At 46.9% G+C, this 26,711-nt stretch overlaps 1 protein-coding gene across 2 annotated transcripts in view; it reads right to left on the reverse strand.

Annotated features, from left to right (window-relative positions):
* The window catches only part of ONECUT2 (one cut homeobox 2), a 116,482-nt gene extending 90,963 nt beyond the window's left edge, over positions 1 to 25,519 (reverse strand). For both annotated transcript variants that reach the window (XM_088153062.1, XM_088153061.1), the window contains exon 1: positions 23,983 to 25,519. In XM_088153062.1, coding sequence (XP_088009188.1) covers positions 23,983 to 25,180 — 1,198 coding nt within the window. In that variant the 5' untranslated portion in view covers positions 25,181 to 25,519. The remainder of the gene's footprint in view (positions 1 to 23,982) is intronic.
* Between the last annotated feature and the right edge of the window lie 1,192 nt (positions 25,520 to 26,711).

The following is a 26,711-nucleotide window of genomic DNA, read 5'->3' on the forward strand; positions in this document are numbered from 1 at the left end:
CCAAAACAACAGATTCAGACAAATATCTGCCCTCCACCCCTTACATAGAAAGAGCCTGAGAAGACTTGGCCACCCTAGTTTGCTTATATATAGTTTCTCATTTAAAAGTAGAGGACTTGCTAAAATTCTTGTGCTGTTCCTTAACCTTCTTTCTAATAAATGTTATTGATCAGAGCTTTGAGAATCTTGGATTAACCATTTCAAGTCTAGGTTTATATATGGGAAATCTGATATGTATGAGGCATTGAAAAGGCACTCTGTTGATTGCACAGAGTGGATGGTATGGAAAGAGGTGGTTTTGTAATTGGCTTGGACATAAGCAATAGTTGACTTTACATTCAATCATGAATACAGTGAATGGTTCAGAAGACAACCAGCAGTGAAGCTATTTCAAAATGAGAGTTACTTGGGACTTTAAAGAGAACAGCTCAAGAATAATGTTGCCATATTCTGGGTCAGCTGCAGAATCCAAATAATATTCAAGGGCTGTCTCAGGAAGAGAGTGCTGCAGTAATCCAGTCTTAATCCAGTGCATAAGACAGCACAGCCAACTTTCTCTTTTCCAGATAGGGACACAGGTGATTTATCACTAAAGCTGAAAAAGGCTATCCTTGCCATGGTGGCTATCTATCAATGCTGGAATGAAGAGACTGAAAACATGCTCTTTAAATGAGAGTGCAATTCCATCCAAAACAAACATATCTCCTAAATCCTGAAGTCCAACCTTCAGAATCAGTAGCAGCTCCAACTGTTTGAGTTTAGTGTCAGTTTATTCTCCCACAACCAATCTCTTGAGACATCTAATAGAGCAGAAAAGAAGTATAACTGAGTAATATCAGCATGGAAGTGACAAAGAGAGCCAGTTTGGTGTAGTGATTAAGGCACTTGCTAGAAACTGAGAGACCATGAGTTCTGCCTTAGGCATGAAGCCAGCTGGGTAACTTTGGGCCAACCCTAGGGAGATGGCAATGGCAAGCCACTTCAGAAATCTTGCCAAGAGAACTGCAGGGACTAATCCAGGCCGTCACCAGGAGTCAACACTGACTTGAAGGCACAAATACACACACAAAGTGGCACTTAGCTCCAAACCTGGGAAGGATCCTCCCCAGTGGCTTCATTTAGGTGCTAAATGACATAGAAGACAAGACAACTTTGCAGGAGTCTCACAGAAAATCATTCCAGGGAATAAAGCGGACATCTCCTGAGCAACACTGGGGAAGTTCTACTTAATTCCCTGGAATGATTGGGGATGAATGTCTTTCAAATCCCATTTCTCCCAAACATTTTAGCATACAGTAGTCTGTTGTACCAAGAGCTGCCAGAAAACACAAGGGTTGCACTCTGTCTCTCTCCTAGTATAGATCATCCATTAGGGCAACCAAGGTGAAGATTAGGTCTTAATCTAGACTGAAAGGGATCAATACAATCCATTTCATCTAAAAGTTCTTGGAGCAGCAGCAGCCCTACTTTCTCCACCCACTTTGCCAAATATAGAATATTGGGCATGGGCTGAAAGTTGTTAAAACTGTTTGGATCCAAAGATGGTTTCTTAAGCAGGGGCCTCACCCCTGCCTCCTTTAAGGCTTCAGAAATTCCACATAGAAGAAAGAAGAATTAATTACCTGGTCAGTCATCAGGCAGAAGTCTTTAGAGACCTTTTAAAGCCAAGCTTTAACATACTAGTGGTACACACAAGTCCAAGAACCTTATCTATTCTATCAGAAGATAAACCACAGAGCTGACTCAAATAGATGTTACTCGATGGACACTTTAGGTATGATGTTGCTCAAAATGATATCAAGTTCAGCCCAAATCTGTGTGTGAAGAACTGCCCAAATTGTATATCTCAGGTGGAACAGTAAATCCCAGTTTGGATCAACTAAGATTGGATCACACACTGAATTTGGATTTTTTTTTTCCTCTGTTTAGTCTTCTGTTTGTTTGAGGAAGTACATTATAGCCATTTGGGGGCAACTGCAATTGTACTGGACCATGGGGGCCGAAAATAAAAAGGGGTATAAATAAAAGGACCACACGTAGCTAGTTCTCTGGTTGTCTGAAGCAATTAATTTGATGGTAGCTGTACTTGAAGATATCTTATGGTCAAGTATTAAGCCCTGCTTCTTCCAAGCTATAGCATATATTTTAACTTTACCTGAGGAGTTATGTGCTCAAAGTTGGAAGCTGGGACTGGACTGAACAAAAGGATATAACCTTTTTTTTAAAGGCAGCTTGGTTTCAGATGTGATTTTAAAAAAAACAACAACTTTGGAAGCCTTGAAAGTGGACTTTGTGAAGGATCATACTATAGCATGTTTGGAGAACACACATCAAGAAATAATCACTTCTGCCTTGTTAGCAGGGGGGAAATGTAGTCCATTTGTCCTCGGCAAAATGTCTTCAGTTATTCCCCTCCCCTTAATATAACTTTGCTCCTTCCTGATTTCATATGATTAATACCTACAACATGCTCCAAAGTCAATACTGGCTATATACATTTAAATTATTCTCTTCCTGAAGCAGAATGTTTATATATATTCAATTACTGGAACCAAAGTCCAAATATGATTAAATTATGGTGGAGGTATGCTTATAACCTCAACAAAGTCTGCCTGTTTTCATGAGAATAATTCATCTTAAACATGATATAGTGCATCACGGCATGAATGTTAATATCTCCCTTCTCTCCCCCCCCATATTAATACTTTGGCCAATTCCTCAAGCACTCAGTAAAAATACTATTACACTCTATATTTTATAAAATCCTTAAAAAACTGCTGGACTGCCATTTGCCCTATTATTTAGTATGATTTTCTATACAGTGCTTTGTGAAAGTCTAAAAAGTGTCCTATAGCAGATGACAAGGCACGAGTTTCAAGAAAACCTACAAGTCAAATAAGAAGGCAACAGCTACCTCATGCTTGTTCTTAGCTTCTTAGAGATACCATCCTGGAACACAGATATTTATTTAGCAATCAAGGCTCATAATGGGTAATATCCCATGGTGTCTTTCCACTTAGTGAAAGCTCCTTGAATTAAGGTTCTCTTGGTGGGATGGGAAGAGAGTGACTTTTGCCAACTCCTGAAGCTCCCCACACGGAGACCCCTGGAGAGGTTATAGGCTCGGCTATGGGGAAGAGTCTTTTGCATTGTTACATAATTCCCACCCAGCTCTACTAATGAACAAGTCCTCCCCGCTCCCTTTCTCCATCAGACAATTCCCTCCCTGTTCAGTTGACAGATGGATCAGAACCTTCCACCAGTGGAGAGAAACCAATTACTGTAGACCCCAAAGTCATGGGTATGATAACCAGACAAGTTTCAATCACCTTCTTTTGTCCTAAGGCTTAACAGTTCTGATCTAAAATCTTATTATTTAATTTGTCATAAAGAGATTTTGCTACTAATAAGTCCCTTTAATCTATCCCAGCCTTTTCCAACATGCCATTGTCTTTCCACCACCATAGCCACTGATGTGGGAAGGACTGTCTTTCCAAGGAAGGATCATAGACCCAAGTCTGTGACCTTCACTCAATTTATACATGATCTCATTCAGCTGTCTCTCATCAAATCAACTTAGTAATTCATGCATCTGGATTAACTTAAAGGACAATAGTAGGAGTATTTCAACAATCAAACCAAATGCATTCATTGGAAACAAAAAGGGAAAGGGACATTTTAAAAGGCAATGTGGAGAAGAAGCCAAAAGATAATTATTCTGATGCCTCTTCTTTGATGCTACTGTACTGTATAGCTACTGAGCTGAGCTGTGTTTAAAAACTAAGGCCACTTCTGTGCAGACACCATTTTCACCCCATAATCATTTTCTTCCCTGCCTTCCCTGAGCGACCTCTCCATTGCTATCTTCCCAGTGCTTAGCATTCTCCACAAGCTGATCAGAGGTCCCTTCAGCCAACATTTGGGGAAAGGGAAATTTGGCATGCAGTTAGCAATTTTTGCTATTGCCCCTTTGCATGTATGTTTCTAGTGAGGAATAAAAAGCCACTCATTTAAAGAGACATTATAGAAAAACACACACACACACACACACACTTCAACAGAGAACCCAAGAACCTGGAAAGAGGGTGAAGCAAGAGTTATCCCTGGTGGGAAACTATGCATCCCTCAGCATTAGCATTAACACTGCAAATAACACTGTTTTCTCCTGTGCCACAATTGTGTGGGAACTTAATTGGCTCAACTACAGAAGTGCTACTGACGAGCTTTGAGATGAGAATGCAGGAATGTGGCATCCATCTCAGTCTGGTGGGAAATGCCCTAACTTTCTGCCTATGTCCTCAAACATGATCAACTGCATTTCCCAAAATGGAAAAATATTGAGGTATACATACATACATGGCACAACCAAGGGTGGGGGTGGGCGGGGGCGGGGGGAACCACCTTTATCAAAAAGATGCTTTTGGATTCAGAATTTTACTTTGGGACTTTTTGCGAACCAGGCTCAGCAGTTGGAATTTAAGGATTCTGAACCAAACAGTAGAGAAGGCAACTCCAGGAAAGGAAGACCTGTCAGTGATGTTCCACCATAATAATCACCAAACAAGGATCTCATTACTTTGGTGGGACAAAGAAAATTAGAATCATGGGCCAAGTTCACTAACACATTCCACCAGGAGAGATGTACCTAGTGATGGCAGTCACAGAACATGTCACACTCAGTTAGTGTTAATTTTGGTTAGGGGTTGGTTTTTTTTTTGGCACCTTAGTATTTTTGCCATATATTGGATGAACCCCAACAAATGGCTCTCCAGCCTCTGGTTTAATATATCCATTGGAAGAGAGCCCACCACTCTATGTAATTGTTTCTATTGTTGGATAGCTCTTAACAGCTGGAAGTTTTTCTTAAAGTTTTTCCTAACAAATAGAATCAGCCTTGCTAAAACTTAAATCTATTATTCCATGACCTTCACTCTGAAATGATAGAGAAAGAGGCCTTCACCGTCTTCTTCTCTTAAGTATTTGAACAGCACTATCATATTCTTCTCAGGCACATTCTAAACATTCCCACTTCCAGACAGTCTTGGAGCCTGAATGCCAGCTGGGTTCCCAAGTGCACTCAGCTCTCAAATGCACTTACGGTTGTTTTAATCTTAAATTCTGTTCCCTGCCCAGAGTCACTTTGGCAAAAGAGGAGGCTACATAAATCAAAATAAACAAACAAACCAGGCTCTCATCGTCTCAAATCTATGTGGCCAGCCTTAGCATAAGGTAAAGCAGACAAGTGCCTTAGGTAACAGATGCTAGAAGACAGCAATAGTATATGTCTTGACTATTCTTCCTGAATTCCATGGACAATTTACTGCATCTCAAGAAGACAGAGTTATGTAAGAGTCACACAGTTTATTCTGCATTTTATAGATATGAAAGAAGACATTATCTTCTCTGAGGCAGCCGCCTGTTTTTTGCTGGCCTTGCAAACCTATTGGCTAATTCACACAAAACACTTTCCTTGATTACAGAATCTGTTTTCTGGATTAGCCCAATATGCTACACTATGAAATAACCAAATGGGCTGAGTCTGTGCATCTCACTAAGCAAAAAACAAGCCAAGGACAAACTCAGTTTAATTAAGATTAAAACTAATCAGATTACAACGGTAAAGACATGTAGGCACTAGTCTTTAACTGATCTGGCTAAGTATGTTGTAACTATCTTCTCCAATCTTATTGCATCTTGCAGCACTGAGTTCCATAAATTAATTCTATACTGTGAAACAAACTACTATACTTTGTGAACTCAAAGTACTATATTTTGCAGACCCCAAATATACTGTTGTATTCAGTTTCTGTTGGAGGCACCCACTTTTTAATATTATGGAAGAGGAACAAAATGTCTTCTCTACTTCACTTTTTCCATTCACAATGTTACAATTCTCTACCATGTCTTACCTCAATCCTCCCTTTCTCTCTCTCTCCAATCAAATTCATCAAATGGATTGCTTTTCCTCAATGGGAAGATGTTCCAACCCCTTGATTGTTTTTATTATTATTTCTAATCTTGTTCAGTGCTCACAGTATCTATGAATGATATGGGTCAACTAGTACTGAACATCATATTCCCATGGAGATGTCCTTACACATCTGGAAGGCAACCCCTTGGGGACAGGAGCCTTAAGACATTTGTAACATTATTGGTCTTCTAACTAAAACTTTTCATTGGGAAGGTTCATCCAGTCACTGAGGATATTTAATTTTTAATTATCCTCAATTTTTATCATTGAATTTTCCTTTGGCCTTCTTGCAAGGCATATCTATTTATTACAGTTGTAATTTCTCCAAAGATGCCCAAGTCCAAAAGCTGCTTATGGGAAGGACAGGCCTCCGTTTCCACTGTGCAAAACCTCAGAGATGCACACAATCTTCCAGGGGTCTCGACTGCTGCTCTCTGGGGCTGGGAGGATGAGGCTGGATAAGGATAGAAAGGGCATCCATCTCCCCAGTTGGGGAATGCAAGCCTGAATGTCCCACCCTACCCTGTTGCTTCCTCCTTCCATTTGCTTTCTCAGTGAGGAAGAGTAAACTTGAGAACGGTGCAGAGAAGCAGCAATGCCACCTTTCCAGTCTATGTACCAAAAAAAAAAAAAAAAATGGAGGGGTGGTATCAAGGCATTATAACACCCTGGCTTCAAGAGAGGGAAATCAAATGGAGGATGAGGAGGGAGTTCCTATCCATGAAGAACTGCCTGCTCCAAAAATGAAAATGTAAAAAAAAAAAAAAAAATGCAATGAGACCTGAGTTTCAGGAAGGAGGAAAATCCAAGAACTAAGAAGTGGGATGAGGTGGGAAATCAGTAGGAATTAAAGTGTTCAGTTTGGTTGCACATTTTTAAAATGTAATTTACTTAGAGAATAAGCCTTCAAAGCATCTGTGGAAATTTTAACTGATTGGGAGGCTGATAACAATTTTTTTTTTTTTGCAATTGTTATTCTATCTGGGAATTCTAAGACTTGCAGTCTCAAAGCATCTGGGAGAAAGACGGGAAAAGTTACTTTGTAATATCATTGTAAGAAAAATTCATTTAGTGATGAACATCAGGGAAAGCATCGCACAAGCAAATTGTCTCATACTTATTTTTTTAGATTTTTTTTTATCCTGCCTTTATTATTTTTATAACTCAAGGTGGCGAACATACCTACTATTCCTTCCTCCTCCTATTTTCTCTACAACAACAACCCTGTGAGGTGGGTTGGGCTGAGAGAGAGGGACTGGCCCAAAGTCACTAAACCGGCTTTCATGCCTAAGACAGGACTAGAACTCACCATCTCCTGCTTTCTAGCCTGGAGCGTTCACCACTAGACCAAACTGGCAGTCTTATTATTAATTTTGCATCTTGTTCTAATGCAACAATTGGAGTGTCTTTCAGATGCCTTATTTAAAACCAGTTTGAACTTAACTATCTCTAGCTCTCTGAACTACCACCTACTACCTGTTGCTGGTCTGGCAGATTCATTTGATTGTCCAACTAAAGCCTTCGTACTGTTCTGTTAATACAGGAGATATTGGCCTTATTTACAGAACTAGATACAAGGAATAGCACTGGCACATTGCTGAAAGTTACAGGGGTACACAGGTTTAATGTGCAGTTATGGAAATACAGTATTTGTTTGATAACAGCATTTGTAGGACATGCTTATCCATGGTTAACTTCACCATTTATTTATTTATTTATTTAGTCAGTCCCCCACCCATCTCCCCCCAATGGGGGACTCTGGGCAGCTCACAACACGTTAAAACAATAAATAAATATACAATTAAAACCTACAACAATTCACATTCACAAAAATTTCACTTCACCATGGCTTACTAGATAAGCCAATTTTCTGGATGTGCATAGCACATTGAACTAACCATTCTGACTGAGTTCCCAGTGGCTCCCCCAATATCCATCAGTAAGCAATCTATTAAATGGATTAGGGTATTCAAATAAACTGCTTAAAAGAAAGAGTCTTAAGTCTTACTCTCTAAGTAAGAGAAGACTTAGGAGTCTATCTCTGCATTTATTTAGTTTAATAAATCTTTAGTGCAAAAGTAGAAGCTTCTAATATGCCCATTAAAAGTGAAAAATGTTGAATCCAATTTAAAATACAGGTACACACCAGAGGGCAATGATAAATGGACTTCACTATATTTGAAAAAAAGAGCTAATGCATTTTTTGAAATTGGGATTTATCATCTTCATCTAATCATATTGTTCACAGGCTCAAAGAGAATTGGTGTAGCCCAAAATTAAACGAGTTTATTCCTAAAGAAATCTTTACATATTGGGATTTGCTGTCTAATAAATGTGCTTATGGTTGCTGCTTTTAAATAATGGGTTCAAATGCGTAAGCAACCCAAGTGTCTATTTCTGATTACAGATTATCAGGAGGTGTGCAATCACCATACACATGGATTAGTATGGCATAGTGTACTTTATTTGGGTTTGGCCTATTGTGTCATGAGAACTCAGCCAGGGTGGCTTGTTAATGGTAACAACTTAGTGCAGTGTGTATGAATGGAACTGATTGTGGTTTCTTCTGTAAACCATGATTTAGCAGACCATAACCTAACATGATTGTGAACTTGATCAGAGTTTGTAATATCACAACACATGATAGAATGCGCTATTCAGATTGCACCGCTATATGAAGTCCAGTCACAGCTGCCGGAGTTCAACATCTTTACAAGGACTTATGCTTATTCTGTCGATGTGCTTGTGGTCACATCATGGGAAAGACTTACCAAAAAACCCTGCAAAGTTCAAGGGCCACAATTGGAGTTTGAAGGACATGCCAGAAGTGGCACTCATAAAAACAAGCCGGGTCAAGACAAAGTAATGTGCCAAATATATTTTCTGTCTCCTACAGTGGAAAATGACATTTCAGAATGCTTTTCTACGTATGGTACAGCCCCATCAAGTCTACAATGCTACTGTCTAAAACAGTGTTTCTCAACCTTGGTAACTTTAAGATGGGTGGACTTCAACTCCCAGAATTCCCCAGCCAGCTATATTCTGGGTGTTGAAGTCCACCCGTCTTAAAGTTACCAAGGTTGAGAAACACTGGTCTAGAAATTTCCAAAATGATGTTCAGTAAGACTTACTCCCAAGTCTCACTGGTGCTATCCATGTCATTTGCAAACAAAAAGCAAGGTTGACGCCCCCACCAAAAAAAAAGTATTGAAAGGAATTCATTTACTTATTCCCTATTTTAATTTAATTTCATATTAAAAATTGGAGTCAACTTTTGCAGGATTCCTGTGGGACTTTATCTAAGATCTGGGACACATTGTATGGTCTTGTGGCCAAAGAGAGGATTTTACCTAACCAGGAATGATGCTGGGTTCAGACAACATGCTTAACCCACTTCTTGAATTAACTCATGAGTCATACTCACACAAAGGATTCACACAACTTATTAATACCCCTAAACCTAGACAAAGTTAAAGCTAATGATCATGATAATGATAGATGCTTTTTTGGTAGATAGTATTGCTGCTTTTGAGTACGCTGTATGGTAGATGTACACATGGAGGTAGCTGTGGAGCACGTGTTTTGAGCTTCATACTCTTACATGCTCTGAGTGAGCTCTAGCAAGAGGTTGACAGTGTGGTGTATACACAGCTTCTTGGGTGTTTGCCTTTTAGGGAAATTTTTACCTTTTAGTTCCCCAGGAGACCTACCAAAAGAGTACTTGCTAATCAAATGAAAGACGCAGGAGGTAAAGCCATCAAGTGTTATAATTAGTAAATAGATAATTCTCAACACATTACAGCTGCCCGTCACTAAGAATTTATTTAGCAGTTAGTTGACTGCAGGCCCTTCAGATAGAATACATGTGAGTGGAAGAGCTGTTCTGCTGAACATGACTAACATGTGGAGTTAATCCCCATAATGAAGATTGCTGACATGCACTGGGAATTATCTATTAAATAATAATTGCTCTTAATTGACTTTGCCTTTTGCAGCTTTTCAGTTAAACTGGCATCTCTAAAACATGCAATGCATACAGAAAAAAGGCAGAACTTTGATTGCTACATTGTGGTTGTTATCTCAACTTTTTTGACCATATCCTACGGACACCCCTACTAAACCCACTTTAGGCTGGTTTTCAGAGAAAAATTACCTTTCCAGTTGAGCACATTTAGGGTGGCTGCTTAAATTTAGATGAAACCAAATTCAGCTACATGTCAGTTTCTGAGTCCTAAAGTAGAAGATCACCAACGTGAATTCTCTCCCACCTACATCACAGTTCTATATAATCTACTATACATGTGTCTACTTAGAAGAAACTCCCAAAGGACCTTCAGTAAGACCTATACTCAAGTTTCATTGAAGTTATAACTCTTGCCTGCAAACAGAAGGCTAGTCCAGAAAAATAATTTCTCCTTTATATGCTAGTTTCTTATATTTAGGAAGGCTTACATAACCCAATGGATTAAAAACATGACTTCTTCACTGCAGCCTGACGTTGCCCAGCCTACATTTGTTTCCTGGGTCTGGGTTCTACTAGCCCCATTAGATGCCTATTGGAAATCAGAGGAATCCTGCCGCTTCCCTTGTGCCATATTTACTCAAAATGTGTGTGTGTAGGGGGGTGGTTGTTACATAGGATTTACTCCCAGGTATGATTTCAGTTCCAAACCCCTCAATTTAAGTCAGTTGGAGGGAGGAGGCTAGAGCTGCCTGCTGTAGGTGCAACTGGACTAGGATATCCCACGTGACACAAAGTAATCAATTCCGAAGGGCAGGCTGAAATTTACCAAAGCGTTCTCGCTTTTTCTGCTGCTCTTTTCTAACCTATTTGACCTTCCAGAGGATCGTTACCGTCCTCCTGAGTAAAGCAGCGCACTTACATTCTCAACAGCTGGGATACAAGGAAGAAATGTAGTAATAGTGATGATGATGACGATGCTTGAGTTATACAAAGAGACGTGGGGTATTTTTGATTGGGGAACTTGTATCATATGCTTTCCTTATTCCCATTTCTCTCTCCCCCGCCTCGTGTTTCATATTTTGTTTAATAAATAGTGATTTTATGGCTCAAGTTGTCTAAAACCGAAGCTTTATTTGATGAAATACTTAACCGTAATTTGGGAAGCTGCAGCATCTAATATTTAGTGCAGGAGTGCAATAATGCGGGGTTGAGTGAAAAGGGTTCTGTGCATGCCCTGAAATAATTTCCCCTTTCAGACCACTTCTGCAGACAGGTGGAAAGTCAGGTCATGGGGTAAGCACATAGCCAATCATGGAAGATACCAGCCACCACCTGGGGGCAGAAATTATGGGGCTGAGCCTTGGATGGGAAATCTTTCATGCCCTCCTTTTGAACAGCTGAGAAATACTAGCTGCTAAAAGGGACAGACCAAGACACGCAAACATTTGACTTTCTCTTTAAGGCCAATCCCAGTCCCAACTGCTGGGTGTCATTGTAACAGAACCCACCCTCCATGAAGAGCAGCTATCATAGGGTGCTTGGTTGACTCCCCATCCTGCTATTTTATGGGGCATTACAGGTAGCTCCGCTTGCTCTCTCCAATCCAGGTGCCTTCAAATGCAGTGTACTACCTTTTGGAGCTCTCAGAACCAGGTGCCCTCTAAATGGCAGCAAGGCAATACAGGAAACTTGACCCTTTGGTTCCCATCTAACAGTCCTTTGGATTTCTGCTGCCCACATCTGGCAGCCCTACTGCAATTCCTCCAAACCCAGGAATTCACGTTAGGAGGAGGAAGGCTGAACTACACTTGCCCTGAGAAGTATATATTATGGTTGATTGTTTGATTGATCATGCGCCATCAAGTCATTTTTGATTCCTAGCAACCACATAGATGGATTTTCTCCATGACAGTCTATTCCTAACCTGGTCTTTCAGGTCCTCCAATGCTGCGCTCATCACTACTGTAACTGAGTCCATCCACCTTGCTGCTGGTTGTCCTCTTCTTCTCTTTCCTTCACTTTTCCCAGCATTAGAGCCTTCTCCAGAGAGCTGGGTCTTCGCATAATGTGTCCAAAGTAGGATAATTTGAGCCTGTCATTTGAGCCTTGAGTGAGAACTCTGGGTTGATTTGTTGGATAATCCATTGGTTTGTTTTCTTGGCTGTCCACTGTATTCTCAGGAGTCTTCGCCAACACCAAAAGTTCAAAAGAGTCAATACCCTTCCTATCTTCTTCAAAATCCAATTTTTGCTTCCTTAGAGTGTCACAGGGAATACCATGACTTGCATGATTCTGATCTTTGTAGGTATAGACCCATCATGGCCTTTAATTATCTTTTCCAAGGCCTTCATGACTGCTCTACCAAGTGCTAGTCTGCAGCACATTTCTTGACTGCTTGTCCCTTTACGATTGAAGGTTTTGTAAAACACACACACACTGCAGCTTTACACTTGTGAATTTCACCACCATTACCACCCCTCCCCCCCCATTCTGAATAGGCTTAACTTAGCAATGAACCTCCTCCACATTCCCATACACACCTGGCTTCACACGCCATAAATGCCTTAAATGCATTTGGTCTTCTGGGCTGTGTGAACCCTGGTCTACTATGCTTTCTTCAGAGCAAGAACCTCACTTTAGAAGAGACTAGAGGGGGATCAGCCCGGCTTGGAGGCAATCTCTGATGCTGAGCTCCCAGGCCCTTGCTTCTAGGAAAGCATTCAGCCAGTTCAACTGGTGGAGTTGGACTGAAAGAGGTAAGTTACCCTGACCCATTGGGACATATCATCTGGATCTGAAGCAGACCTCACTCTCATTGGCTTGAATGGGAACTCATCTTTCCTTGACTCAATAAAATGGTGTGTCTAGGCTACCAGACCAGAACTGCAGACCGCCAAAGGACTGTTAGGTGGCAGCAAAGTCTTTTCTCTGCTGCCATCTCATGACTGTCTGCAGTTTTGCAACACACCCCTACTACCTAGTGTAGGAAGAGCTGCATATGCCTGCCTGTAGCATGATGCTGGGGAGACGATTCCCACATACACAGTGGGGATTACCACCCGAAACACATCTGAGGTTTGCCCAAGCACACAACTGAGGTAAGCCAAGTGATTTCTAAGAAATGGGACAGTATCACACTCTCTTTTCTCCTGGTGTCTCTTTGTTAGGGCTCCCGGGTCTGCAGGGACTTCAAATCCCAGAATCCCCAGCCAGCTTGAGCTTGGCCAACCGCTGGCTAGAACTCCCAAAAGCGATGGTCTGGGCGCATTTGGGAGAATCTGTTTGGGGAAAGCTACTTGGAGATTTTGGATTTGAACCACTCATATTATGACACGCTGCAGAGGCAATTAAGTCTTCCATCTCTGCCACGCGAATCTGAAAATAAATGGCACTGAACTCCATCTTCCTTCTGTAGAATTTTTTTTGGTATTAGTAGTAGTAGGGATCAGCTTTCGGTCATAAACCAGATTCGCACATTACAATACAATTTACTTTTGAATCAGTGCCACATCTCAATAAAACCTAAAGAAAGTAAGACGGCTTTAAAAGGACTAGCAGCTTAGCTAATGATTAAGAGGAGAGATGGAGGATTGTGCAATTTGGATATCAGTTAAGAGGAAAGAGAGATGATGCTACGATTTGGAAACCTCATTGCTTCCTTTTGAAAATACATAACTCTTCCATAAAGCCTGGATTCACCATCACGCTAAGCTCTAAATAAATCAACATGGCAGAGCATGTCCTGCAATGGCAACTAAGGAGTTGCGTGGGCAGGCAGTCCAGGTACGGAAGGCTACACTATTATAAACTGCAGTTAAATAAGCCATGGCTTAAGGTGATATGTGAACTCAGTGGCTTATGCTGAAGAATCGCTTCTCTTACGCGTTAATATTATTGAACCAGCTGGGGTGGGGAATGAGTCCGCTGGCATCGCGGCCTTTTCAAGGCGTTGAGAGGCCCCCGGGTAGACTGCTCCTTTTGAGCCTCCTCCCAGGTGTCTTCTCGCGGCATCCGAGTCGCTTTTCCTCCCACTGATGTCGAGGGCCCAGGGAAGGAGAGGGCCGTCCCTGCCTCCGAGGCGGCCCCTCTATGTCTGAGGCCCGGGACTGTTCTAAAGACCCCCAACCCGCCTTGAGAGACTGCCGGGGGGGGGGGCGCCGGGCGCCTCTGGAGCGCGCTTAGGGTCCTTCGCAGCGAAGGCTCCGCTGTAGGCGCGCGAATTTCGGAGAAGGGGTCGGCGGGGCCGGGGCCGGCCAGCCACGCCGCCGAACCAGACGGGCGGCGGAGACCTCTGAGGCGCTTGCTGGGAAAGGCGCGCGCCGCCGGCTGCTGCGCGCGCCCGGCCGCTCGCTCGCTCTTCCTGGAAAGGCGCCGGGCTCTCGGGTTCCGTTTTGCCGATCAATGGGAGCGGAGACCCGCACGTTCCTCTGTTGTTGCCAGCATTAATGCGCTTTTAATCTTCGCAACATTATCAGCATCGATCCGCCTCCATAGACACACATCGGCTGGAGAAAGTGACACAAGCGCAGAGGCGGACGAGAATAAATAGAAGCAAAGGGGGGGGAGGAGGGAAGCCAAGAAAATAAAGGGCTCTCCCCCATTTGTTTCTATTTATTCTCGTCCGCCTCTGCACCCTGCGCTTGTGTCACTTTCTCCAGCCGAAGTGCGTCTGCGTCGTCCAGCCAGAGGATCTGCTTGCTTTCTCCCTTCTTTCCGTCAAGGGATCCGCAAATGCGCTCGCCCGGAGAGATCCCCCCCCCCGCAAGGTTCATTCGCAAAAACCTGTTTTCCGACAGGGGGGCTTAAAAGGCAGTCGCTCGGCGGTTTCTCTGCCTAGCCCAGCGCTGTCCGTCCGGGGAGGGGTTTTCCACCTCGCCCCTTCTGCGTAGCGGTCATTATTTTCCCCTCAAATGCCAAAGGTGGGGTTCGCACCTCGAACTTTCTGCGGAGAAAGCGGGCGCCGGCGGCTGCCGTACCGCGCTAAGTGTGGCCTTGCCCCAACAGCTCAAGGGGTGGCTTCAGGCATCACGCTAAGCCGTGGTTTGTTTACTCTTGGCTAATTGTGCTTTGATTTGGAGCAACTTAGGAGAATCAGAAAGAACGAGATTACCAGTTCAGTCCATTTCTCACTAATTTAGCTCCGGGAGTTTTAAGCCACCAGCGGAAAAAAATACCTCCGAGAAGAATCAGGGACCCGCAGGCATATTTGTCTTCTATTATTTCATTAATTACATTATTGCCTTTCCCTGGAAGGGGGGGGGGGGGCTCTGCAGGGCATGGTCAAAAATGGCAGCACAAAGATGCAATCGGACTGCTGCCAGAAGCACAGTTGTGGCTGCCATCTTGACGGGGCTGTGAGAAAGTGACCCCCTCCCCCGTGAACGAAGCCAAGGGCTCTAGCTGCAACGCCTAAGCCCTGCACGAATTTATACTCCAGGAGCTTCCTTGTCGGTTCGTGAATTAGTGCCTTTAGAGCAGTGTTCCTCAACCTCAGCAACTTTAAGATGTGTGGACTCCAACTCCCAGAAATCCCGAGCCAGCCAGTTCCCCAAGCTGGCTGGGGAATTCTGGGAGTTGAAGTCCAGACGTCTTAAAGTTGCTGAGGTTGAGGAACACTGATTTAGAGCCTTAGAAGAGCCGCAAGGAAGAAGGAGAGAAAATACACAGGATGCAAGCTAGCCAAGGTTCATGAGCAGAGCCCCTTATCTTGACATGGGAGTTACGCAGATGCCACTGACATAGATTAAAGTCACTATTGCAACTCAGACATGGGCAATGTTTACTCATATTTAAAAATTAGCCAACCTCTCCCCCCTCCCCCAGCAGAAAACAAAAGCCAGACCTGTACAAGGTTACTGTTTCAAAATTTCCTCACTGGGACCTTTAGATGCCATTTTCCTCAAAACTCAGAAGCCTGAGTAGAAACGTTTTCTAGGACTGGGTAAGGAAACCATAAACACAGCAGCAACAGCAGGAGAGGTAAGGGCGAGAAACAGGCCCTTGTTCAAAAAGGAGTTAAGAATTTAACCCTTATTCCCAGACAAATCACAACAGGCGCATATGCAGAGACATTGTCGCAGCAGCCCTTCATAATTTCCCATGGAAATTACCTGGAATTATTGCTGTGAAAGATGTTTCCCACTGAGGTAATGGGTTTACATGCATGAAGTGCCATCCTTAAGAATCATCACCCCCAGTCAAATGCATCCCAGTGAAGCTGATTCTGACCACTAGGAATCCTTGCCAAACACCTAATTCAGTATTTTGAAGGCAGCAGTGGTCCTACTGTGCTGTTCACAGGCCTCTTTTTACCGGGAGTGTGCACTGGGGAGCATCTGCATACACATGGATGCTCAGCTGTTGACCTATGGCCCTAATTCAAGCAGCAGCTTTTCTTGGAAGCATGTATTAAATCATTTTCCAGTTTCCATCTTCCGTATGCCCCTCCCCACATAATTAGAAGAATTGCTCAGAATCAGAAACAAGGAAATTGACTTGGGGAAAGGGATTAAGCATTTGCTTCCAATTATTTCACCACGTGGAACGGAATCGTATAATATTGCAGAGTTATTCTCCTGCAAGAAGAGGTTATCCGTGATTACTGTGGCTCACTGTAGATACAGACATCTTTGAGTGCCAATTGCTGGGAAATAAAAGCAAGAGTGGATTATTGTTATTGTTATTATTAATCTTCCTTCTAGGTGACTAGAGGGAGGCAAGATATTGGATACCCAAGGTCCTCCCATTTGTGGTCACTTTTATAAAATACAAGTTTTGAAAGTTAAAGGCTTGCGCTGATGTAATTCTTTTTTTTTAGTTAATTATGCTATTGCTTTTTAATCAATAACAGACAAGAAAAATAATAACCAAGGGGCATTATCATCACCTTCATTATTATTATACATGGGTAACGTATATTTCAAAATACATTGTAAGAAGAAAATACACTGTAAAAATATGTAAGAAGACATATTTAATGTAACTTCGCACTGGCATCTGTAAAACAAAATCTTTCAGCTATGGAAAAACTGCAAGTTTTCATCAGATTCATCATTAGATTAGTTAACAAAAAACAAGGAAACCCAACCCCCAAAACAAACCTTATGTGTTCTTTCATTGGCGCTCCAGATAATTAATTGTTAATGATGGACCATTTTTATATGCCTGAGACTGAAAGTTAAAGGCACATCTGTTTATTTCTCCATGCCAGACTGTTTCTGATACTGGTGAGTTATTGGATCGGGCAAGGATAAAGAAAAGATTAGGCCCTACCATGAACCAAAATGAACCAGCTCTTTCAGGAAGCAGATGCTAGGCACTGGAGGACAAAGACAGGTAACTCTGTTCCGAGTGCCCTAAGGTGTTCTCAGGTATGGGGTTGTTCCATTATTGCTGTCATTTAACAACTAGGTGAGGAATAGAAATTACACCATCTTGGCCTTCAGTCTATGCATTATGATTTCTGGAGCCATAATGTCCATTTTGATAATAAGTGGTTGCTTTGTTTCTTATTTCACAATCTCCAAGAAATCAAAAATATCTATACTGAGTTTTGGGTAGTGTACCCATTGACTTAATGTATTCAATCAATCTGTTTAAAGGCAGCTGTTGATATATTAAAATATTTTCCTCATTGGACCATGAACAAAAGGTAGTTACAACAAGTATCAATATTCGACTATACATGGCAATGAATCTTCTGTCATCCATTAGCTTAGATAGTGTGATGGCAAATAATGTTCACAGATAGGGCAAACATCCAGAGAACAAGCTGATCTATTTGTTAACAGCACCTCTCCCATGGTGGGATAATCACCAACCATCACTTGGCTGCTTGAGTTAGTGTAATTCTACAATACACATAGATACTGTGGGAAACACTTTCTATGGTGAAAAGAAATTAATTTTTCACACCTTGACAAAAAGGCAAAATATACATTGGACAGTATGGTATATCAAGACTTTTGTTAGGGGGCGGTGAGGGGCTCTTTCTATGCAATATTCTAAAAATATTAGAGGTGGACACATACAGATGTTAATATAAGTAGGTACTTCTAAAGTTCTCTCTCTCTCATCATATTTTGATTACGTATATTTAAAGGTTCTTATGAGAGTCTGAAGAATGAATGAAAAACAATCACCTACACAGATTTTGCAGCGGTCTGTCTAATATAGCCACAGAAAGGGAAAGGGGTCTGGAAATGTGTATACATATGTACACTGAAGATCTTGGACAGACATAATCACACTCAGCTACACCTTCACTAAGCAGATACAATAGTTAATGCTGTAACTTGGATAGTTTGAGGTCTCCTTTCCAATCAAGCAGTGAAGTCAGCTTAGTGTGGCAGTCCTAACAGTGACCAAGCTGGAGGACACAATGTTAGAACTTTGTTTCTAAACACCCTGTTGAACTGCACCCAGGTCAGCTTAAAATTTCATTGGGCTGTGGCCATTTCTGAAATGGCTCAGAAATTGGTAGCAAGGAAGTGTGCTTTAGTTTTAAACCTTAATTAAGGACAATTTCTGTGACTATTTTTTTAAAAAGTGTTGTTCAACTGCAACTGGAAGATAACACAAATCTAAATCTAGATTCTGGGGGCAGTATCCAGATTAGCATTAGCAAAGAAAACTTGTTTTGTAATCATTCTTAAAATGGCATTTTTGATAGCTGCTTCTGCCCAAACCCCAGGGAAATGAGTGTGTAAGGATTCTGGACTGCTTTGCAAAAGTGGATGGCCGACATAGGTTCCCATAAGATTATGTGTCGCTAATGGATCTCTGTATACAAACAGATCTGTGTGTGTCTTAGTGAGTATTCTCACGCTGCTCTTGCCAGCTGCCCTTTACTTTCAAAGTGGCAGACAGCAAAAAAGACTCGTGTCTTGTGCCTAACGCTGCGCTGCGCTGTATGTATGTATGTATGTATGTCTGAAGGACCCTGGATGAGCGGATGGTATCAGATTGCACTACGATGCAGATATTATAACAAAATCCCCCAAAGAAGCCAGTTGGAAGGGCGCTATCGGGGTTCAGGGGAACAAATGCTATAAACAAACCCAGACACGGTTCAGTTACTATTTACTTTCAGGTCCTATTGATTTCAATGGGGAAGACGGAAGCGTGCCTTTAAATCCTCCCATCACAATCAATGGGACTTAGACGCGCCTAATTGCGACCGAAACTGTGCCATGCATTATTACGTGAGCGCATTCATCTATATATACATAGCGTTTGCACAGCACTCTCTGCCTCTCAACTCCACACGGTAATCCGAGACCACAGTTTAAGAGTCCATAAGCTAAACACGGGCAAAAGAAAATAATTAGAATAAAGTGTAAACATCGCGGAGGGTGCGAAGTATGCGCGAGTTTGCACGCTGGGAGCCGAGGAGGCTAGCGTCCTGACGGCAGACGTTCTGCGTTTGCGTGGGTCAAAAGGGGACCGGGGGTTCGTCTGCGAATTAAGCGCCCATCTGAATGCCCTGGAATTGCGCCGCGGAAGGAGAGGAGAGGAGAGGAGAGCCTTTCTGCCGCTCCGCAGCCTCCCTCGAGGGAGAAGGGGAGGGCTAATGAGACGGCGATAATTGAGGCACCCCCGGTGTTGATCGAAGCCAGAGCTTCTTAAGGGCGCAGATACTATGCGTCGTTCTTGCAAAGGAGGTGGCACTCCTTGATAATCAGCGTGGGCCAGCAGTGTGGGAGGACTCGCGTGTACGTGTGTGCGGAGGTGAGGGACTCCCTCTGAGTGATTCTTTTCGTATTCCTCGCTATCCCCGAAGTTGGGGATAATGGAGAGGGAATTTGCCCTTACCTTATTACCTTATAGGCCCACGCACCCACACTTATATATAATTTGTGCGTACCTTACTGTGATTATATGACCCTCTTTCTCTCTCCCTCCCTCCCTCCTCTCCCCTTGTGATGTTTCTCCTTCTAATTGAAAATCGTTAAATTTAGGGGGTGGGGAGGGGAGGACCGGGACGGGGAGAGCGGCGGGGCTAGTTTTGCATAAGTGTTATTTATCGCAAAGGTGAAAACAATTAACTGGCCTTTTCTCAGAGCGACTGGAGGCTCGGGGGACCTTTCACCACCACCCCCTCCTACAAGGCGGCTATAAAGCTGCACTATCTTGTTGTTGCTGCTGTTATTATTATTATTATTATTATTAAAATGACACCTACCAGACGCTCTCATTTTTAAAAAGGGCGATTTCTGTCCGGGCTCAGAGCCTAAATCGACATTAAATATGAAAAGAAACCAGCCCCAACTAAGCGGCTCTTCTCGCCCTGTGGGGCTCGAACATGCATTTTTAATGGCTCCAGGAAAGGCCGGGGGGGGGGGGCGGGAGGAGGAGAGGAAGAGAAAGCGAGGCTCCCTTCTTCAACGCTGCGCCCCAAAGCGGCGGCTGAATGGAATCAGTCCGGCAACCTTGCCCCACCCCAGCCCTCGCCAAAGGGCGAAGCAATGTGGAAACTGACTAGCCCCAAAGATGGGTTCCCCCAAGGCACGACCTACTTTCGACCTTTAGGGCTGTCATGCTCCAGTTTGGTGCCAACTCCAATCCAAACCAGCACGCGCGCTCACCCCCCCTCCAATTAGTCCCCCTTCGGCCCAGCTCGCCAGAATCACCGAGATTTCTTTTAATAATTCATAGAAAAAGGGCTTTGGTTCTCCCCCCCAACCCCGCCGCAGCTTCTCCTCCCTGTTTTGCTGATCTTCGCAGAGACTATATTCAGACGACGCTATTTATTTACGCCCTGAATCGGTTCTGCAAATTTCACTACGTGGATGACAGCGGGGTGGAAGAATGGAGCAGATGTCCCGGGCCCCACAAGAAAGGGACCCCACCATATGGTCCCAGGAGACCATCGGATGGCAGAGGGCTTTGCATGCAACGCAGAAAACCTTTTCCGTTCAAATATCCTCCGAAGAGTGATTTCAGCGGTCCCTGGACGTACCTGTTTTCTGGGCCACGGCGACAAGGGATCCAAACCACATATTGACTTAGACAGGAATGGGGGCGGGAGGGGGCACAAAGGAAGATTCTGCCCTCAGGATGGCAACCCTGAACTGGAGAGCATTGGCCGTCTGAACAAGTGGGCCGAGGCTAATTCGAATAGCACGCCGAATCTACAATCCGGATCGAGCGGACGACCTTGGCCCTCATCAATCGATTAAGGGCCGCAGTGTCTTCTACGGAGCAAACAGCATGACTTTAATTGCAGCGGTAAAAATTAAACCGTCTGAGCCCAGACATTTGGCCCAGCAGACAAAGTGGGGGTTCCTGATGGATTTCAACCTTCCTACTTCGGCCTAAGGAAGTTGGAGGTGGAGGCCGCCGAGCCACACAACCCTCCGCCATAAATGGAGCCGTCTTCCGCGGCGCTTACTCCAGGGAACCTCACGTCGCAGCCCCAAATGGTTGACCTGCAGCCGCGAGATCCACTCCCCCCCCCCTTTTCCTCAGCCTTCAAATGAGGCCGTTTGAAGGTCAGCTGTTCCGAAAAAGCAAACCGAGACGATTTCTTCTCAATTGTAACTAATCCCACCGAAGACCCCGACTTCTAATCCGGAATGTTTGAGGAACCCTAAAAAGGAATAGGCGTGTGTGTGTGTTTCCCGCTCCATTTCCCTTATTGGTGGCTTTTCGAGAAATCAGATAAAATCTGGACATCCTTATCCCAGCTCGCACCGCAGGGGGAAAACCAGGTGTTAACCTGACAACGAGGGACCGAATATAAAGGGGGGAAAGGATCTGCTTCCTCGTCCTCGCGCTTGGTTTATTAGGCTTGGTGATAACACCATGCAAAAGTCTGGTCGATAGACATTTCAGACGTTTCTCACGTTAATTATCATCACTAAGACTGAATGAGAAAGCGGAAAGGGGGGGGAGGGGGAGGGAGGGAGGGAGACTGGAGCTTATCTGTGGACACTCGGTGTTTCCAAACTGTCTAGTTAGGAAAAGGGTGACAAGCGTGCACACACACACCCCCGAACAAAGGACGTCTATCTAGCCACATCTATCCCTTAACGCTCACGCTTACAGCTTAGCAAAACTCGGCGTCTCCATCTCTCTACCACCCGCGTAAGTTTCCCACAAGCGAGCGACTGGGCTCATAATTAAACGAGCAGGAATGCTAATTAATAATAAATCACTGTAGACGTGCCAGATAAACTCCCCTCTTCCCTCCCTCCGGGGCAGGCTTTGCAAGCGCCTGAAAAGACCAATCAAGGCAGCCGATGGGCAAGTACCCTACATATGCACGAGAGATAATTAGGGAGGGGGTATGATGAGGACGGAAGGCGAAGAAAGATTTAGAAGCTCAGCTCGCTTCAGCGAAAGGTATCGCTGGAAGCCGCTCGCTCGCTTTCTCTCCCCTGCCCCCACTAATCAATATCGGCCAACGATTAATTGCTACAGGCCAGAATCCATCAAACGCAGGTGAATGAAGCAATTGTCAGAAATAGGCGGGATTCCCCCCCACCCCACCCCGTCCGCATTTCCTTAAATACATTTGTAAACATTCCAGGGTCGCCTCGTTCTGCAGGAACTGGGACTGATATAAACAAAAGATCGCCTTGGATTTAGAAGGCAACGCGCTGAGTTTGACAGCGGCGACCCTCTTAGGAAGACAAGGCGGTGGAAGAATTGTAGCTATATCGGCGTGCATTCTTGCCGCCTCCCTCCCCCGTTTATTTTATTTATTTATTTGCTTTTTCCGAGCAGGCGAGAGAGAGGCCAAATAGCGGTCGAGTGAACGGCGTCTCCCAGCGTTGGACCTTTCCGCATCATCACGCTAGGAAGACAGCCGGTCGCCGAGTCCACGTAGCCTCGCTAAGTCACTCTTTCTCAAAACAGATCACTGTCAGAAACTGGTACGGCGGTATTTTTCGCTAGACACACAGAGCAGCCGCTAATGATCGAAAAACGTCTTGCCGGGCTAGAACAATAGAAAGAGAGACGACTTCCCGCCGCTGCCACTAGAGGGCGCTCGCAAACAACTCGGCACACATCAAAAGAACAATATACAGTGCCCACAATAACAAAAGTGATTGTTCTCTCACTCTTCTCCCCCGCCGCTTCCAATATATTCAATCTGTTCTGCAGAAAATAGCGCTCGTTTCTTCCTCCCTCCCCCCCTTCCCTAAAAGCCCTTCCTCTGGAGCATTTATTTGGCGGCTTAAACGCTCAACGCCTCATTCTTCACAGCCCAACCGCGAATTTTAATTGATTCGCCCCCCCCCGCCCCCGTGACTTTGAAACGATACACACAAATACCTGGGACAAAGAGGAAAGGGAGTCGTTGGGGGAAATATACATTCCCACACCTATCCGCATAACCTCAGACGTCCCGGCTAATCTTGCAAACACGGTACTCATGTTTAGCCAAGGTGAAGCTGGACTTCAGCGTGACACTGCATCTGTGTCTAAGTGTGCACACGTAAACACGCGCTGCTGGATGGATCGCGAAGGCTGGGAGAAAAGTGCGCTCCTTTTAAAGCACGCGCAGACGTGCCTTCCCTCTGCCCTGCGAGGAGAGGAAAGGAAAGAAACCACCCGCCCCCCTTCAAAAAGTTTGCGGAGGGGGAATTGGGACAATGCACACACACGCACACCTTTCACGCAGCGCAACCCTCGCTCCTCCGGAGATGTCTGCCTTCGGACCGAGGCGGCTCGAAGGTTTAACCCCCAGGGATACAGCGGGAGAGAAGGTGTCCCCCTCCGGAACAACAAGCACCAGCCGCTAAGCCAAGATCGGGGACAGGTTAAAGGAAGGCACGTGAAGCGGGGCAGCCACCAAGGCGTTGTCTTGTTAGCATCCCCAGCGGAACCCGCGAGACAAGGGTCACGGGATACGCAGCCAAGTTCAAACGCTCGCTTGGGCGCTCTCCTAAGGAGGACCCAAGTCGCCCGTCCGCACGTGCAGGGCGCCCTCCTCGCCAGCCCGCAGCACGTGAACACGAGCCCCCCTCCCCTCGAGCGTCGCCTCTGGAAGTTGGGGGCCGCGGGCGACCTCCTTTCCCCCCCAAGGCGAGCCACTTACCCGCAAGTCTTAAGGCTGACATCCTCTGGAACTCGGGTTCCTGCAGCCATTTCCACATTCTTCGGAAGGTCTCCCTGCCCGATTTCAGTTTACTCCAAGGCTTAGGGTTCCTTAGAAGGTCTGAGAGGGTCCCCTGAGAACGGCACAGCACCCGCTGGGCGAAGATGGCCTGCGGGATGCTGTAGCGCTTCAGCTCGGCGGTGATTCTCTGCGCCACTTCTTTGGTGTTGATCTCCTCCAGCTGGCCCGGGTTGCTGACCTGGCCGCCCGAGGAGGAAGGCGGCCTCTCCCGGCTGGAGGCCAAGACGGGCCCGTGGGACTGCGGGTGGCCGCCGGGGTGATGCATCCCGTTAAGGTGAGCCATCATGGGGGCCGGCGGGGTGGCCAGGCCCCGCGAGAGGTGCTGCTCGCCCCGGGCCAGCATGGCCGGGTGGGCCTCGAAGTTGGGGCTCAGCATCTTCTCGGGGCCGGCCGGCCCGTAGTTGTGGAGGCCCTGCTGGGGGTTGTGGAGCGAGCCCAGACCGTTGCCCAGCGGCGAGAGGCTCTGGCCCATCCCGGGCATCTCCTTGTAGGGCCCGTAGAGGTTGTTCATGGCCGGGAGCCCCCGCTCGTCGCGCATCAGGGTGAAGCTGCCGCTGACGTTGCCCGAGAGTCGCTGGTGCTGGTGCGGGTGGTGGGCGTGCGGGTGGTGGGCGTGCGGGTGGTGGTGGTGGTGGTGGTGGGCGTGCGGGTGGTGGAACTTGTCCGAGACGGTGGAGATGGGCGGCAGCGGCTGGAGCGGCGTCAGCGTGGTGTAGGTGCTGGCCATGCCCAGGCCGGGCGGCGAGGAGTCGCAGGGCATGCTCATGGCGTGGTGCAGCGGGATGGAGAGCTCCGGCCGGTAGTCCCCTGCCCCGTCCAGCAAGGAAGCCATGCTGCTCACCATGGCCGAGCGCGAGGAGGCGGAGGCCAGCTCCTGGTGGGAAGGCGGCGGGCCTGGCGGAGCCGGCGGCGGCGGCGGCGGCGGCGGGTGGACCCGGAGCGGGCCGGCGCTCCTGCCCGGCGGGTGGTGGTGCGGGCTGGGGCTGCCCATCAACTCCTGCTCAGGGCCGGCCGGCCCGTGCAAGGGCCCCAGGCTCTCCATTGTCAGCTCTGGGTTCATGGCGCAGCTCTCCAGCTCTTTGGTGAGGCATCGATAGGGGGTGCAGGCAGCCTTCATTCAGTCCATGGGGCGAGCCGGCGGTGGCGGCGGCGGCGGCCGTGGCTCCAGGGGTGTGCTGGGCGGGGGCGGGGAGAGGGAGCGCTCCGGGCGCGCGGTGGCGGCGGCGGCGGCGGCGGCGGCGGCTCCTTTCCAGCCGACCGAGCGAGGCTCTCGCCGCCTCTTGGCTGACGGCTGGGGCGCGCAGGGAGGGGGGTCGCTCTAAGGCCTCTCAGTTGTACCCGCGGAGGGGGGGGGAGGAAGCCCCCGGCCTTGCCGCGCCTCAGCCTGGCCAGCGCCGCGGCTGCCTCCTCGCCATGTCCGAGCCCTCGCCTGCCCTTCCGTCTTCTGCTGGGCTAGCGGGAGCTGTCCAGAGTTGCGCTCGCGCCTCGCCTCCCACCCACCCCTCTAGCCCAGCCCCCGCGCGCGAGGGGGCGGGCGTTCCGGGTCGATTGACGAGCCTGCTGCCCAGTCTGCGGAAGCCCTCCGAGCCGCCGGCCGTGGAGAGGGGGGCAGCTGCGGCGGCCCAGCCAATGGCGAGCCGCCAGGGGAGGGGCCGGCGACGGGAGGCTTCAAGCTTGCCTGAAGATTCCCAGGCACTGGTATCAAACGCCCCGGAGAAGCCGCGCGAGAGGATTTAAAGATGCAGCGCCCTCCGGCTCTGACTGGTGGCGGGTCCGGAGGTCGCCCGCGCTTGGGCACAAGCAGGACGCGTGTCTCGCACAAAGGAGGCGAGGGAGACGGTGGCATCGTGGAGGGGCGGCCGAGCCACGCCCCGGAGCTAAATAGTAATACTACTACTAATAATAATGGCAGTAGTAGTAGCAGTAATCGCTTCGCAGGGTCTCGACAGACTTGCCTCTCGTGAGGGGAGGCGGACGGAAGTTGTTCCTTCTGCCGTATCTTGGCCGCTGTGGCAAACGGGCTCCTCTTCCCCGCTCGCCTTCTCTCCACGGGCCGCCCAAGGGCGAGTCTGTAACCCTGGCCTGTCGGCGGGCGACGTCCCCCGCTCAGCCCCGCGGGCCGCCGAGGCCACCCAGTGCGGGCGCGCTCTCCTCCCTGGGCAGGCGTCGCGGCTGGCGGGCGGGCGGCCCGGGGCTGCGCAGCGCTGCCCCGCCGTCTCCCTCGGCTGCGCCTTCCTCGCGGCAGCTGGAAGGGATGCGGCGCCGAACTTCGCCCAACTTCGCTTCCGCGTACAGCCGCCGGAGCGCGCCGTGCCCGCCTTCCAGCTGGACGCGGGCTGGCCGGGTCCTCCAACAATCCCTACGGCAAACAACCGCGCCGGTGAAGCTGCGTAAAGGCAGGTGCTCTTTCTGGAAGGGGATCTCCCTTTCCAGAGAGGCGCAAAGCAGAGGCGCGCCTTGGGCTGAGCTGCTTTGGATCCGAGCGCAGCGTCGCCCCGCGCTGCTCTTCCGGCAGAAAGCCAAATGAAATCACCTTAAAAAGCCCTTTCCAGGGAAATCTGCCCCAATGGATACTGCATTCTCATTAAGTGCCCGGTACTTGGTGTCGAAAAGGGAGGTCTCTGCCCCGGGGACATTACTAACCAAAA

Source organism: Python bivittatus, unplaced genomic scaffold (assembly GCF_059951505.1).
Source record: "Python bivittatus isolate LINGU-HERP-01145 unplaced genomic scaffold, Pbiv_v1 ctg000570_np1212, whole genome shotgun sequence".
NCBI lineage: Eukaryota > Metazoa > Chordata > Lepidosauria > Squamata > Pythonidae > Python > Python bivittatus.